The following is a 12,174-nucleotide window of genomic DNA, read 5'->3' on the forward strand; positions in this document are numbered from 1 at the left end:
TGATTTGGGGTAATTTTTGGGGTGATTTGGGGGTGATTTAGGGATGATTTTTGGGATGATTTGGGGTGATTTTCGGGGTGATTTGGGGAGATTTTTGGGGTAATTTTTGGGGTGATTTGGGGGTGATTTTTGGGATGATTTTTGGGATGATTTAGGGTGATTTCAGGGTGATTTTGGGGTGATTTTTGGAGTAATTTGGGGGTGATTTTTGGGATGATTTTTGGGATGATTTTCGGGGTGATTTCGGGGTGATTTGGGGTAATTTTTGGGATGATTTGGGGTGATTTTGGGGTGATTTTTGGGGTGATTTTTGGGGTGATTTAGGGATGATTTTCGAGGTATTTTGGGGTGATTTTTGGAGTAATTTTGGGGTGATTTTTAGGGTGATTTTTGGGATGATTTTTGGGATGATTTTCGGGGTGATTTGGGGTGATTTTTTGGGATTATTTGGGGTGATTTTCGGGGTGATTTTCGGGGTGATTTGGGGTGATTTTTGGGCGATTTTTGGGGTGATTTTTGGGATGATTTTTGGGATGATTTTCGGGGTGATTTCGGGGTGATTTGGGGTAGTTTTTGGGATGATTTGGGGTGATTTTTGGGGTGATTTGGGGTGATTTTTGGGGTGATTTTGGGGTTTTCTACCTTCCGCGGGAAGCTCGCTGGTGACAATGACCTCCTGCAGCACTTCGGGCACCTGGGCAGGAATGGGGGAAAAAGAGGAAAAAATCCCAAATTTTCAATTAAAAAAAAAAAAAATCAACCAAAAAGCATCCAAGGAAATGGAAAAAAAAAAAAAAAGAAAAAAAAATCCCAAAATTTAAATTAAAAAACCCAAAAAGCATCCAAAGAAACGAGGAAAAAAAAAAGAAAAAAATTCCCAAAATTTAAATTTAAAAAAAAAACAGGCAAAAAGCATCCAAAGAATTTTAATTAGGAAAACTCAAAAACCAAAAAGCATCCGAAAAATTCAAATTTAAAAAAAACCCAAAAAAGCATCCAAAGAAAAGGGAAAAAAAAAAAAGAAGAAAATAAAGATCGGAGGAAAATAAAAAAGTTGGAAAATAAAAATGGGAAATTCAGCTCTCGGTAGAAAACGAAAATTTTAAAAAATTAAACGGAAATAAAATTTAAAAACCGGATGAAATCAAATGAAATGAAAGGAAGGAAAGCGATGTAAAATAAAATGAGATTGAATTAAATTAAACTAAATTAAATTAAATTAAATTACAAAGTGAAAATGAAAATGAAATGAAATAAAATAAAAAGTTAAAATAAAGCGAAATAAAACCCGAAAAGTTAAAATAAAAATGAAATAAAACAAACCGAGGTAAACTAATTTGAAACGGAATAAAAAAGAGGTAAAAACTAAATTAAAAAAAAAAAAAAAGAAATTAGATAAACCAAAATAAATTCAAATTAAACGCCATAAAAATCAAATCAAACAACCGAGAATTAAATTATCGCTAAAAAACTTTCAAATCCCGAATTTAGAGACAAAAACCGGAAAATAAACTTTTTTTAAAAGCTGAAAAACAAACAAACAAATTAATTTAAAATTCCCTCCCAGTTCCCCTGCAGCCCTACCTGCGGCTCGGCCATGCCGGGAGATTTTTGGGGAATTTTTTGGGGATTTTTTGGGGATTTTTTTTGGGGTTATTTTGGGGTTTTTTTGGGTTTTTTCGGGTCGCGATCTACCGGAGCGACTTTGGGAGCTGCGAGAGCTGGGAGGGGGAGGGGAGGGGAGTGGTGACGTCACGGTGACGTCATGGGGCGGTGGGACCCCCGGGGGGGATTTTGGGGGGGAGGGAGGGAATGTCGTGGGAATGTCGTGGAGATATCGTGGGAAATATCGTGGGGATATCGTGGGGATACCGTGGAAAATGTCCTGGAAATGTCGTGGGAATGTCGTGGGAATGTCCTGGAGATATCGTGGAACTATCGTGGAAAAGTCGTGGGAATATCGTGGAAAATGTCCTGGAAATGTCGTGGAACTCTCGTGGAAATATGGTTGGAAATGTAGTGGGAAATGTCGTGGGAATATCCTGGAAAATATCCTGGAAATGTCGTGGAAATGTCGTGGGAATATCGTGGAAATGTCGTGGAAAAGTCGTGGGAATGTCCTGGGAAATATCGTGGAACTGTCGTGGAAAAGTCGTGGAAATATCGTGGAAAATGTCCCGGAAATGTCGTGGAAAAGTCGTGGAAATATGGTTGGAAATGTAGTGGGAAATGTCGTGGAAATATCGTGGAAAATATCCTGGAACTGTCGTGGAGATGTCGTGGGAAAGTGGTGGGAATATCGTGGGAAAGTCGTGGAAAATGTCGTGGGAATGTCATGGAGATATCGTGGAACTGTCGTGGAATTGTCATGGAAAATGTCCTGGAAATGTCGTGGAAAAGTCGTGGGAATGTCCTGGGAAATATCGTGGGAATGTCGTGGAAATATCGTGGAACTGTCATGGAAATATGGTTGGAAATGTCGTGGGAAATGTCGTGGGAAATATCGTGGGAATGTCGTGGAGATATCGTGGAACTGTCGTGGAAAAGTCGTGGGAATATCGTGGAAAATGTCGTGGAAATGTCGTGGAACTGTCGTGGAAATATGGTTGGAAATGTAGTGGGAAATGTCGTGGGAATATCCTGGAAAATATCCTGGAAATGTCGTGGAAAATGTCGTGGGAAAGTGGTGGGAATATCGTGGAAATATCGTGGGAATATCGTGGAAAATGTCCCGGAAATGTCGTGGAACTGTCATGGGAAAGTCCTGGGAAATATCGTGGGAATATCGTGGAGATATCGTGGAAATATCGTTGGAAAGTCGTGGGAAATGTCGTGGAAATGTCGTGGAAATATTCTGGAACTGTCTTGGTAATATCATGGAAATGTCGTGGGAATGTCGTGAGAATGTCGTGGGAATGTCCCGAAATCTCGCAGTGGATTTGGGACAGAAACAAGTGGAATTTGGGTCACAAAAAATGAGAGATTCGCGGCAAGGAAGGAGGAATTTGGGTTAAAAATGGGAGATTTGGGTTAAGAAATGGGGAATTTGGGTTAAAAAATGAGGAATTTGAGTAAAAAATGGGAGATTTGGGTTTAAAAAATGGGGAATTTGGGTTAAAAAATGGGAGATTTGGGTTAAAAAAATGGGGAATTTGGGTTAAAAAATGAGGAATTTGGGTGGAAAAACGGGGAATTCGGGTTGAAAAAATGGGGAATTTGGGTTAAATTTTAGGTTAAAAAATGGCTAATTTTTGTTTAAAAAATGAGGAATTTGGGTTTAAAAATGAGGAATTTGGGTTAAAAAATGGGAAATTTGGGTTTAAAAATGAGGAATTTGGGTGGAAAAAATGGGGAATTTGGGTTAAAAAATGGGGAATTTGGGTGGAAAAAATGCGGAAATTTGGATTTTAAAATTGCGAAAATTTGGATTTAAAAAATGGGAAATTTGTGTTTAAAAAATGAGGAAATTTGTGTTTAAAAATGAGGAATTTGGGTGGAAAAATGGGGAATTTGGGTTAAAAATGGGAAATTTGAGTTTAAAAAATGGGAAATTTGGGTTAAAAACCGAGAAATTTGGGTTAAAAAACTGCGGAATGCTGGAAAAGCTCCTTGTCCCCTCCCCCCCAGGTGACAATGACCCTCCAGGTGACAAAATGACCCTCAGGTGACAAAATGACCCTGAGGTGACAACGACCCCCCGGCGCTCAGCCGATGGTCCATCAGCTCCGGATGGCCCATCGCGCTTTGGGGGAAAACGCCCAGAATCAGTTAATTCCCTGGAAAAATTCCATCCCAATTCCCAAAAACCCAATTTGGGGTTTTTTCCCAATTTTGAGGTTTTTTTCCCCAATTTTTGCTCCAATTTTCCGCAGCCGACAATGGGGATTTGGGGTGATTTCCCTGATTTTTGGGGTTTTTTTTGGGAATTCCCGAGGGAGGAGGGGGAGAATCCCACGGGGACATTCCCGGCTTTGTCCCCAAGCGGCGACAGGAGGCGACAGGCGACATTAACCCTTCCCTGGCCGGGGCGGGGGAAGGAGAATCGGGGGGGAAATGGGAAATTAATTGGGATTTGGGGAAATAAATTGGGATTTGGGGAAATAAATTGGGATTTGGGGGAAAATGGGAATTGGGGGAAAAATGGAATTTAGGGGAAAAGTCGGGATTGGGGGAAAAGTCGGGGTTGGGAAAAAATGGGGATTTGGGGGGAAAAATTGGGATTTGGGGGGAAAAAATGGAATTTAGGGGAAAAGTCGGGATTGGGGAAATAAATTGGGATTTGGGGAGAAAAATCTGGATTGGGGGGAAAGTCGGGAATATCAGGAAAAGTCGGGAATATCAGGAAAAGTCGGGGTTGGGAAAAAATGGGGATTTGGAAAAAAATGGGGATTTGGGGAAAAGTCGGGAATTGGGGGAAAATCGGGATTGGTGGAAATAAATTGGGATATTAGGGGAAAATGGGGATTGGGGGGAAAAATGGGATTTGGGGAAAATATGGGGATTGGGGGAAAGTCGGCATTGGGGTAAAATCGGGAACTGGGGGAAAAAATGGGGATTGGGGTGAAAAATTGGGATTGGGGGAAAAATGGGGATTGGGGAAATAAATTGGAATTTGGGGAAAAATGGGGTTTGGGGGAAACAAATTGGAATTGGGGAAAAAGTCGGGATTTGGGGAAATAAATTGGGATTTGGGGAAAAAGTCGGGATTGGGGGGAAAATGAGGATTGGGGAGAAAAATGGGGATTTGGGATAAAAAGGGGGATTGGGAGAAATAAATGGGGATTTGGGGAAAAGTCGGGATTGGGGAAAAATGGGGATCGGGGGAAATAAATTGGGATTTGGGGGAAAAAATGGAGATTGGGGAAAAAGTCGGGATTGAGGAAATAAATTTGAATATTAGGGGGAAAATGGGGATTGGGGAAAAGTCGGGATTGGGGAAAAAATGGGGATTGGGGAAATAAATTGGGATATTAGGGGAAAAAATGGGAATTTGGGGAGAAGTCAGGATTGGGGGAAAATCTCGGTGAGGCAGAACAGGAACCGGTTTAGCTCCGAAAATTGGGAATTCGGGGAATTCTCCGGATTTGCTGCGGCGTTTCTCGCTCTGCCCCGAATTACCGCGTTTTGGGTTTTTTTAAAATTTGAATTTGTTTTAATTTAATTTTTTGAATTTGTTTTACTTCGATCTTTTAGTATTTTTATTTCCCTTTAGTTTTTTAAACGTCATTTAAAATCACATTTAAACCCTTTTAAACGCGATTTAAAATTACATTTAAAACTTTTCAAAGGCAATTTAAAATTACATTTAAAAGTCTTTAAACCTCATTTAAAATTACATTTAAACCTTTTTAAACGCGCTTTAAAATTAGGTTCAAAACGTGATTTACGATCTCGTTTTCTACGCTATCTACATTTAATTATTGTTTTTTAAATTTAATTTTCGAATTAAATCTTTATCTCATTTTTCATCTCTTTCCCTCCTTCCCTCCCTTCCCAAAAATCTCTCCAAACCGGATGAAGCTCAAAGGAGTTTATTTGTTCATTGCTGGGGGTCGGCAGGTCCTTGGGGGTCCCCAGGAGATTTTGGGGTCCTCGGGGGGAATTTTGGGGTCCCGAGGACCTTTTTGGGGTCTCCGGAAGGAATTTTGGGGTCTCGAGGAGATTTTTGGAGTCCTCGGAGAGATTTATTTTGGGATCTCGAGGAGATTTTTGGGGTCCTGGGGACCTTTTTGGGGTCCTTGGAGGGATTTATTTTGGGGTCCCGAGGAGATCTTGGGGTCTCGAGGAGATTTTTGGGATCCCCGAGGAGATTTTGGGATCTCGAGGACATTTTTGGGGTCCTGGGGACATTTTTGGGGTCCCCGGTGGGTTTTGGGGTCTCACTCCTCCTTGCCAGGCACCACCGTTGTCCTCTCAGCCGGGCGGGGCGGGGCGACAGCTGGGGACAGAGGGGACAGTGAGGGGTCAGCGTGACCTTTGACCTCCATCCCTGTCCCCCACTGTCCCCTCCCTGTCCCCCCACTGTCCCCTCCCTGTCCCCATGTCACCCCGCGGGTCCCAAATGTCCTCCTCCCCCCTCCCCAGGTGTCCCCTCAGTGTGTCCCCTCAGTGTGTCCCACCCCCCCGCGGGGCATTGTCCCCTCCCTGGGTGTCCCCGCGGTGTCCCCATGGTGTCCCCGCCCTGTCCCCCCGGTGTCACCCCCCTGTCCCCTCACCTCCGTGTCCCCCGAAGATCCCCTTGAGGACCCCCCAGGCCCAGCGCAGGAGGTTCACCAGACACTGAGCACCAGCGCACATCCCTGGGGACAGCGGCGACATTGGGGACATTTGGGGACATCGGGGGTATCGGGGACATCAGGGATATCGGGGATATCGGGGACATCAGGGAGAGGGACAGGGGGATGGGGAGGGACAGGGGGACACGGCCCCCACCCCGTCCTGTCCCCCTGTCCCCGTCCCTGTCCCTCCCTGTCCCAATCCTGTCCCTGTCCCCATCCCTGTCCCCATCCCTGTCCCTGTCCCTCCCTGTCCCCATCCTGTCCCCGTGTCCCCGTCCCCACCCCCGCCCTGTCCCAGCCCTGTCCCCACATCCTGTCCCACGTCCCCACCCTGTCCCCGTGTCCCCACAGCCACCTCCCCGATGTCCCCGACCTGTCCCCAGCCCTGTGTCTCCCCGTCGCTGTCCCCATCCTGTCCCCAACCCTGTCCCCTGACCTGTCCCCGTGTCCCCATCCTGTCCCCTTCCCAATACACCTGTTCCCAACGCTGTCCCCATCCTGTCCCCAGCACTGTCCCCATCCAGTCCCCAACCCAGTCCCCAACCCTGTCCCCACATCTCCACCCTGTCCCCATGTCCCCATCCTGTCCCCTTCCCAATATCCCTGTCCCCAATGCTGTCCCCATCCTGTCCCCAACCCTGTCCCTGTCCCATCCCAGTGTCCCTGTCCCCCCCTCAGCCCCATCCCCATCCTGTCCCCAACCCTGTCCCCAATGTCCCCAACATCCCCGACACCCTCGATGTCCCCGATGTCCCCAGTGTCCCCAATGTCCCCAACATCCCCAAAGTCCCCAACACCAAGGTCCCCGATGTCCCTCTGTCCCCAATGTCCCCAACACCCCCAATGTCCCCAACACCCCCAATGTCCCCAACACCCCCGATGTCCCCAATGTCCCCAGTGTCCCCACTCACCGGCAGCTCCGTGGGTTCCCAGGGTGGCACCAGCGCTGCCCTTAAATCCCTGTGGCCGGGGAGGTGACAGGGCAGGTGACAGGGCAGGTGACGGGGCAGGTGACGGGGGCAGGTGACAGAGGAGGTGACAGCTCGGTGACAGCTCGGTGACGGGGCCACTGCCATCACCGGTTCTCCCGGTCCCCTCCCGGCCCGCGTGGGTGGAGTGGCCTGGGAGGGGACAGAGCGATGGACACGGGAGCAGGGGACACGTGGGGACAGGGGGGGACATTGAGGGGACATGGGGACATGGGGGGAACATGAGAACATGGGGACATGGGGATGGACACGGGAGCAGGGGACACTGGGGACAGGGGGACACTGGGGACATGGGGACATGGGGACATTGGGGACATGGGGAACATGGGACAGAGAGATGGACACGGGAGCAGGGGACACGTGGGGACGGGGGGTGTCGGGGGACATGGGGACATGGGGACATGGGATGGACACGGGAGCAGGGGACACGTGGGGACATGGGGGACATTGAGGGACATGGGGACATATGGGGCATGGGAGACAGGGACGTGGAGACGTGGGGACATGGGGTGTGGGGCGAGGGGGGGACATGGGGACATGGGGACAGGGGGAGATGGGCAGGAGGGACGGGGACATGGGGACACACAAGGGTGTGGGGACAGGGGACATGGCGATGGACACGGGAGCAGGGGACACGTGGGGACATGGGGACATGGGGGACATGGGGAACATGGGAACATGAGAATGTGGGGACATGGGGACATGGGGACATGGGGGACATGGGGACATCGAATATGGGGACACTGGGGGACATGGGAACACTGTGGGGGACATGGGGACATGAGAATGTGGGGACACATGGGGACATGGTGGGGTGTGGGGACACTGGGGGGACATGTGGGGAATTGGGGACATGGGGACATGGAATCTGGGGACACTGGGGGGACATGGGGATGTGAGGATATGGGGAATTAGGGACTTGGGGACACTGGGGGTGTGTGGGGACACTGGGGGGACATCGAATATGGGGACACTGGGGGGATGTGGGGACAGGAGGATATGGGGACACTGGGGACATGGGGACATGCGGGGGACACAGGGACAGGGGCTGGGGGGGTCACTGGTGGTCACCGGGGTGTCACTGAGGGTCACTGGGGGACACTGGTGGTCACTGGGGGTCACTGGGGATGTCACTGGTGGTCACTGGGATGTCCCTATGGTCACTGGTGGTCACTGGGGGTCACTGGGGGTCACTGGTGGTCACTGGGATGTCACCGCAGTGTCCCTATGGTCGCTGGTGGTCACTGGGATGTCACCGGGATGTCCCTATGGTCACTAGGGTGTCACCAGGGGGTCACTGGGTGTCACTGGTGGTCACTGGTGGTCAGCAGGGTGTCACCGATGGTCACTGGGATGTCACCGGGATGTCCCTATGGTCACTGGTGGTCACTGGTGGTCACTGGGATGTCCCTATGGTCACTGGGGTGTCACCAGGGGGTCACTGGGTGTCACTGGTGGTCACTGGGATGTCACCGCAGTGTCCCTATGGTCACTGGGGTGTCACCAGGGGGTCACTGGGGGTGTCACTGGTGGTCACTGGTGGTCAGCAGGGTGTCACCGATGGTCACTGGGATGTCACCAGGATGTCCCTATGGTCACTGGTGGTCACCGGGATGTCACCGCAGTGTCCCTATGGTCACTGGTGGTCACTGGTGGTCACTGGTGGTCACCGGTGGTCACTGGGATGTCACCGCGGTGTCCCTCTGGTCACCGGTCTCCCTGTCCCCCCGTGTCCCCGCTGTCCCCGTGACCTTTGACCCGCGCGGGGGAGGCTGACTCATTTCCCGCCACCTCCGCGGGGGGCGTGGCCTAGCGGGGTGGGCGTGGCCATCAGCCCACGGGGGCGTGGCTTCCGCATAGAGTGGGCGTGGCTTCCTGGGTGGGCGTGGTTTGAGCGAGTGGGCGTGCATCTGGGTCAGTGGGCGTGGCCTGCGGGCAGCGCGGGCTGCCATTGGGCGCGGCGGGCGGCAGTGGGCGTGGCCTGGGCAGGAAGTGGGCGGGGCTTGCGGGGCGCGCGGCGGGCGGGCAGCGATGGTGAGCGCGGGAGTTCGGCGGGATTTGGGGGAATTTGGGGGGTTTTGGGGGGTCTGGGGGGGTTGGGGGTCTTGCCGGGACCCCGCTGAGCCCCCGGCTGTCCCCACATTGTCCCCAACTGTCCCTCAGCTGTTCTACTCCTTCTTCAAGTCGCTGGTGGGGAAGGACGTGGTGGTGGAGCTGAAGAACGACCTGAGGTGGGCGAGGAGGGGGCTTGGGACCCCCGGGGAGACCCCCGAGACCCCCCGAGACCCCCAGAGACCCCCCGGGACCCCCTAACCCCAATAGACCCCCCAGACCCTCCATAACCCCCCCTGGAACCCCATATAGCCCCCAAAACCCCCATTGAGACCCCAGAGAGACCCCCGGGAACCCCAGAGAGACCCCCACAGACCGCCCGGGACCCCCAGAGACCCCCCAACCCCAATAGAGCCCCCAGACCCTCCATAACCCCTGGAACCCCATAAACCCCCAAAACCCCACTGAGACCCCAGAGAGACCCCGGAACCCCAGAGAGACCCCAGACCCCAATGACCCCCGAGGGTTCCTCCAGACCCCCCAAACCCCCCGGGACCCCCAGAACCCCCGACCCTCATAACCCCGCCGGGAGCCCCACAAAGACCCCTCGGGACCCCCCCAGACCCCTACCCTCCATAAGCCCCTCCGAGACTCCCAAAATCCCCCAAAACCCCCATAGAGACCCCCGGGAGCCCCCCAGAACGCCCCCAGCCCCCCATAGAGACCCCCCAGCCCCTCCCGGGACCCCCAAACCCCCCCAAAGGCCCCTCCCGGGACCCCCAAAGCTCCCCAATCCCCCCAAATTCTCTCCGCAGCATCTGCGGGACTCTGCACTCGGTGGATCAGGTGAGTTGGGGGGCTCGGGGGGTCCCTGGGGGGATTTGGGGGGATTCAGGGGAGTTTTGGGGATTCCCGGGGGTCTCCGAGGGTCTCTGGGTGTCTCTGGGGGGTCTCTGGGTGGTTCAGGGGGGATTTTGGGGTCTCCCGGGGGTCCCTGGGGGGTTTCATGGGGGATTTCCGGGGGGGTTGGGGGGATTTGAGGATCCCTGGGGGGTTTCGGGGGTCTCTGGGGCTCTCAGGGGGGATTTGGGGGTCTCGGTGACCCCCTGACCCCCCTGCCCATCCCCCGCAGTACCTGAACATCAAACTGACCGACATCAGCGTCACTGACCCCGAGAAGTATCCCCACATGGTACTGGGGGGCGCCGGGGGGGTTTGGGGGGTCCTGGGGGTCTCTATATGGGGTCTCTATGGGGGTTTCGGGGTTTAGGTCCTAAGATATGGAGGGTCTGGATGAATCCCTGGAGGTCTATAGGGGTCTGGGGGCGTCCTGAGGGGTCCTGGGGGGTTCTTGGGGGTCTGGGGGTGTCCTGGGGGTCTCGGGTGGTTTCGGGGGAATCTCAGGGTCTCTCAGGGAGTCTCTGGGGGTTTCAGGGGGTCTCTGATGATTTAGGGGGTCTCCGGGGGTCTCAGGCTCTCTCAGGGTCTCTCAGGTGATTTTTGGGGGCTCTCAGGGGGTCCCAGGGCTCTCTCAGGGTCTCAGAGGGTCTCTCGGGGGTCTCTCAGGTGATTTTTGGGGTCTCTCTCTCCCCCAGCTGTCGGTGAAGAACTGTTTCATCCGCGGCTCGGTGGTTCATTATGTCCAGGGGCTCAGGGGGTCTCAGGGTCACTCAGGGGGTCTCAGGGTCTCTCAGGTGGTTTTGGGGGTCTCTCAGGGGTCTCTCAGATAATTTGGGGTCTCTCTCTCTCCCCCCAGCTGTCGGTGAAGAACTGTTTCATCCGCGGCTCGGTGGTTCGCTACGTCCAGCTGCCGGCCGACGAGGTGGACACTCAGCTGCTGCAGGACGCTGCCCGCAAGGAGGCGCTGCAGCAGAAGCAGTGACCGCTCCCCAAACCCTGGGGACACCCCAAAATCCGGGGAGACCCCAAACCCCGGGGGGACACCCCAAAACCTTGGGGGACACCCCAAACCCCCCCCACAACCCCAATAAATGCCAGCCGCCTGCCCTGCTCTGTGTGTGTGGCTGGGGGGTGATCCGGGATGATCTCGCGGTGTTTTTGGGGTGATTTTGGGGTGATTTGGGGTTTCTCCGCCCCGATTTTTTGGGGTGGCGGAGTTAGCACCGCCGAGCCGCTAGGCGGCGCTGTCCCCCGTGCAGGCGGCGCTCTCCCCGCCAGGCTCTGCGGCGCCGGAAGCCCCGCCCACCGCGGCGAGCGGCAGCCAATGGCAGCGCGGGGTGGGCGGGGCTCCGCGCACGCGCCGCACGCGCCGCCCCACGTGTCTTTTCCCGCCGCCGCTGCCGCCTCAGGTAGGGTGGGGGGGCGGCGGAGCGGGGAGACCCCGAAATACCCCAAAATCCCCCCGAAATACCCCCAAAATAGCCCCCGAGTGACCACCGGGTGACCCCAGAGTGACCCCCGGGACCCCACAGACCCACACCCCCCGGTCCAGGCCCACAGCGCTGCCCACAGCCCGGCAACCCCCGGTTGAGGCCTCTCGGGACCCCAAAATCCCCCTGAGGGACCCCAAAATAGCCCTGAGTGACCACCGAGTGACCCACAGTGACCACCGGGTGACCCCCAGGACCTCAGGGACCGATACCCCTCAGCTGAGGCCTTGAGGCCTCCCGGGACCCCCAAACCCCTCGGTGACCCCAAAATCCCCCCGAGTGACCACCGAGTGACCCCCAGGACCCCACAGCCCGGCCTTGAGGCCTCTCGGGATCCCCAAACCCCCCCGGGACCCCCAAAATCCCCCGAGTGACCCCAAAAATCCCCCGAAAACCCCCAAAACCCCCCCTAGTGACCCCCAAGTGACCCCAAACCCCCCCGAGTGACCACCCAATGACCCCTCC

General features: G+C 53.8%; 2 protein-coding genes and 1 long non-coding RNA gene across 3 annotated transcripts in view; 1 reads left to right on the forward strand and 2 right to left on the reverse strand.

The window, feature by feature from the left end:
- Positions 1-1,599, reverse strand: part of LOC146421610 (uncharacterized) — a 5,407-nt gene extending 3,808 nt beyond the window's left edge. The window contains exons 1-2 of the mRNA XM_085047176.1: positions 1,585-1,599; positions 643-694 (exon numbers count right to left, since the gene is read on the reverse strand). Coding sequence (XP_084903302.1) covers positions 643-694; positions 1,585-1,599 — 67 coding nt within the window. The remainder of the gene's footprint in view (positions 1-642; positions 695-1,584) is intronic.
- A 4,217-nt stretch (positions 1,600-5,816) lies between these two features.
- On the reverse strand, positions 5,817-7,465 carry LOC146421611 (uncharacterized). The gene is made up of 3 exons (XR_014848652.1): positions 7,190-7,465; positions 6,216-6,299; positions 5,817-5,938 (listed from the first exon to the last, which is right to left on the reverse strand). It is a non-coding gene; the product is annotated as an uncharacterized LOC146421611 (long non-coding RNA).
- A 1,757-nt stretch (positions 7,466-9,222) lies between these two features.
- Positions 9,223-11,330, forward strand: LSM2 (LSM2 homolog, U6 small nuclear RNA and mRNA degradation associated). Its single transcript, XM_085047324.1, has 5 exons — positions 9,223-9,301; positions 9,431-9,498; positions 10,135-10,165; positions 10,452-10,511; positions 11,076-11,330. Exons 1-5 carry the CDS (start codon positions 9,299-9,301, stop codon positions 11,199-11,201), a joined length of 288 nt encoding a protein of 95 aa, XP_084903450.1. The 5' UTR covers positions 9,223-9,298; the 3' UTR covers positions 11,202-11,330.
- Positions 11,331-12,174: the final 844 nt, after the last annotated feature.

This window comes from Lichenostomus cassidix, unplaced genomic scaffold (assembly GCF_008360975.1).
Source record: "Lichenostomus cassidix isolate B80296 unplaced genomic scaffold, HeHo_3.0 HiC_scaffold_33, whole genome shotgun sequence".
NCBI lineage: Eukaryota > Metazoa > Chordata > Aves > Passeriformes > Meliphagidae > Lichenostomus > Lichenostomus cassidix.

Bases quoted from the DNA above. Each gene is read 5' to 3' on its own strand.
- LSM2 (XM_085047324.1), top strand. The intron at 9,499-10,134 runs GTGGGCGAGGAG...TTCTCTCCGCAG, and splicing joins GAGCTGAAGAACGACCTGAG to CATCTGCGGGACTCTGCACT. The intron at 10,166-10,451 runs GTGAGTTGGGGG...CATCCCCCGCAG, and splicing joins CTCTGCACTCGGTGGATCAG to TACCTGAACATCAAACTGAC.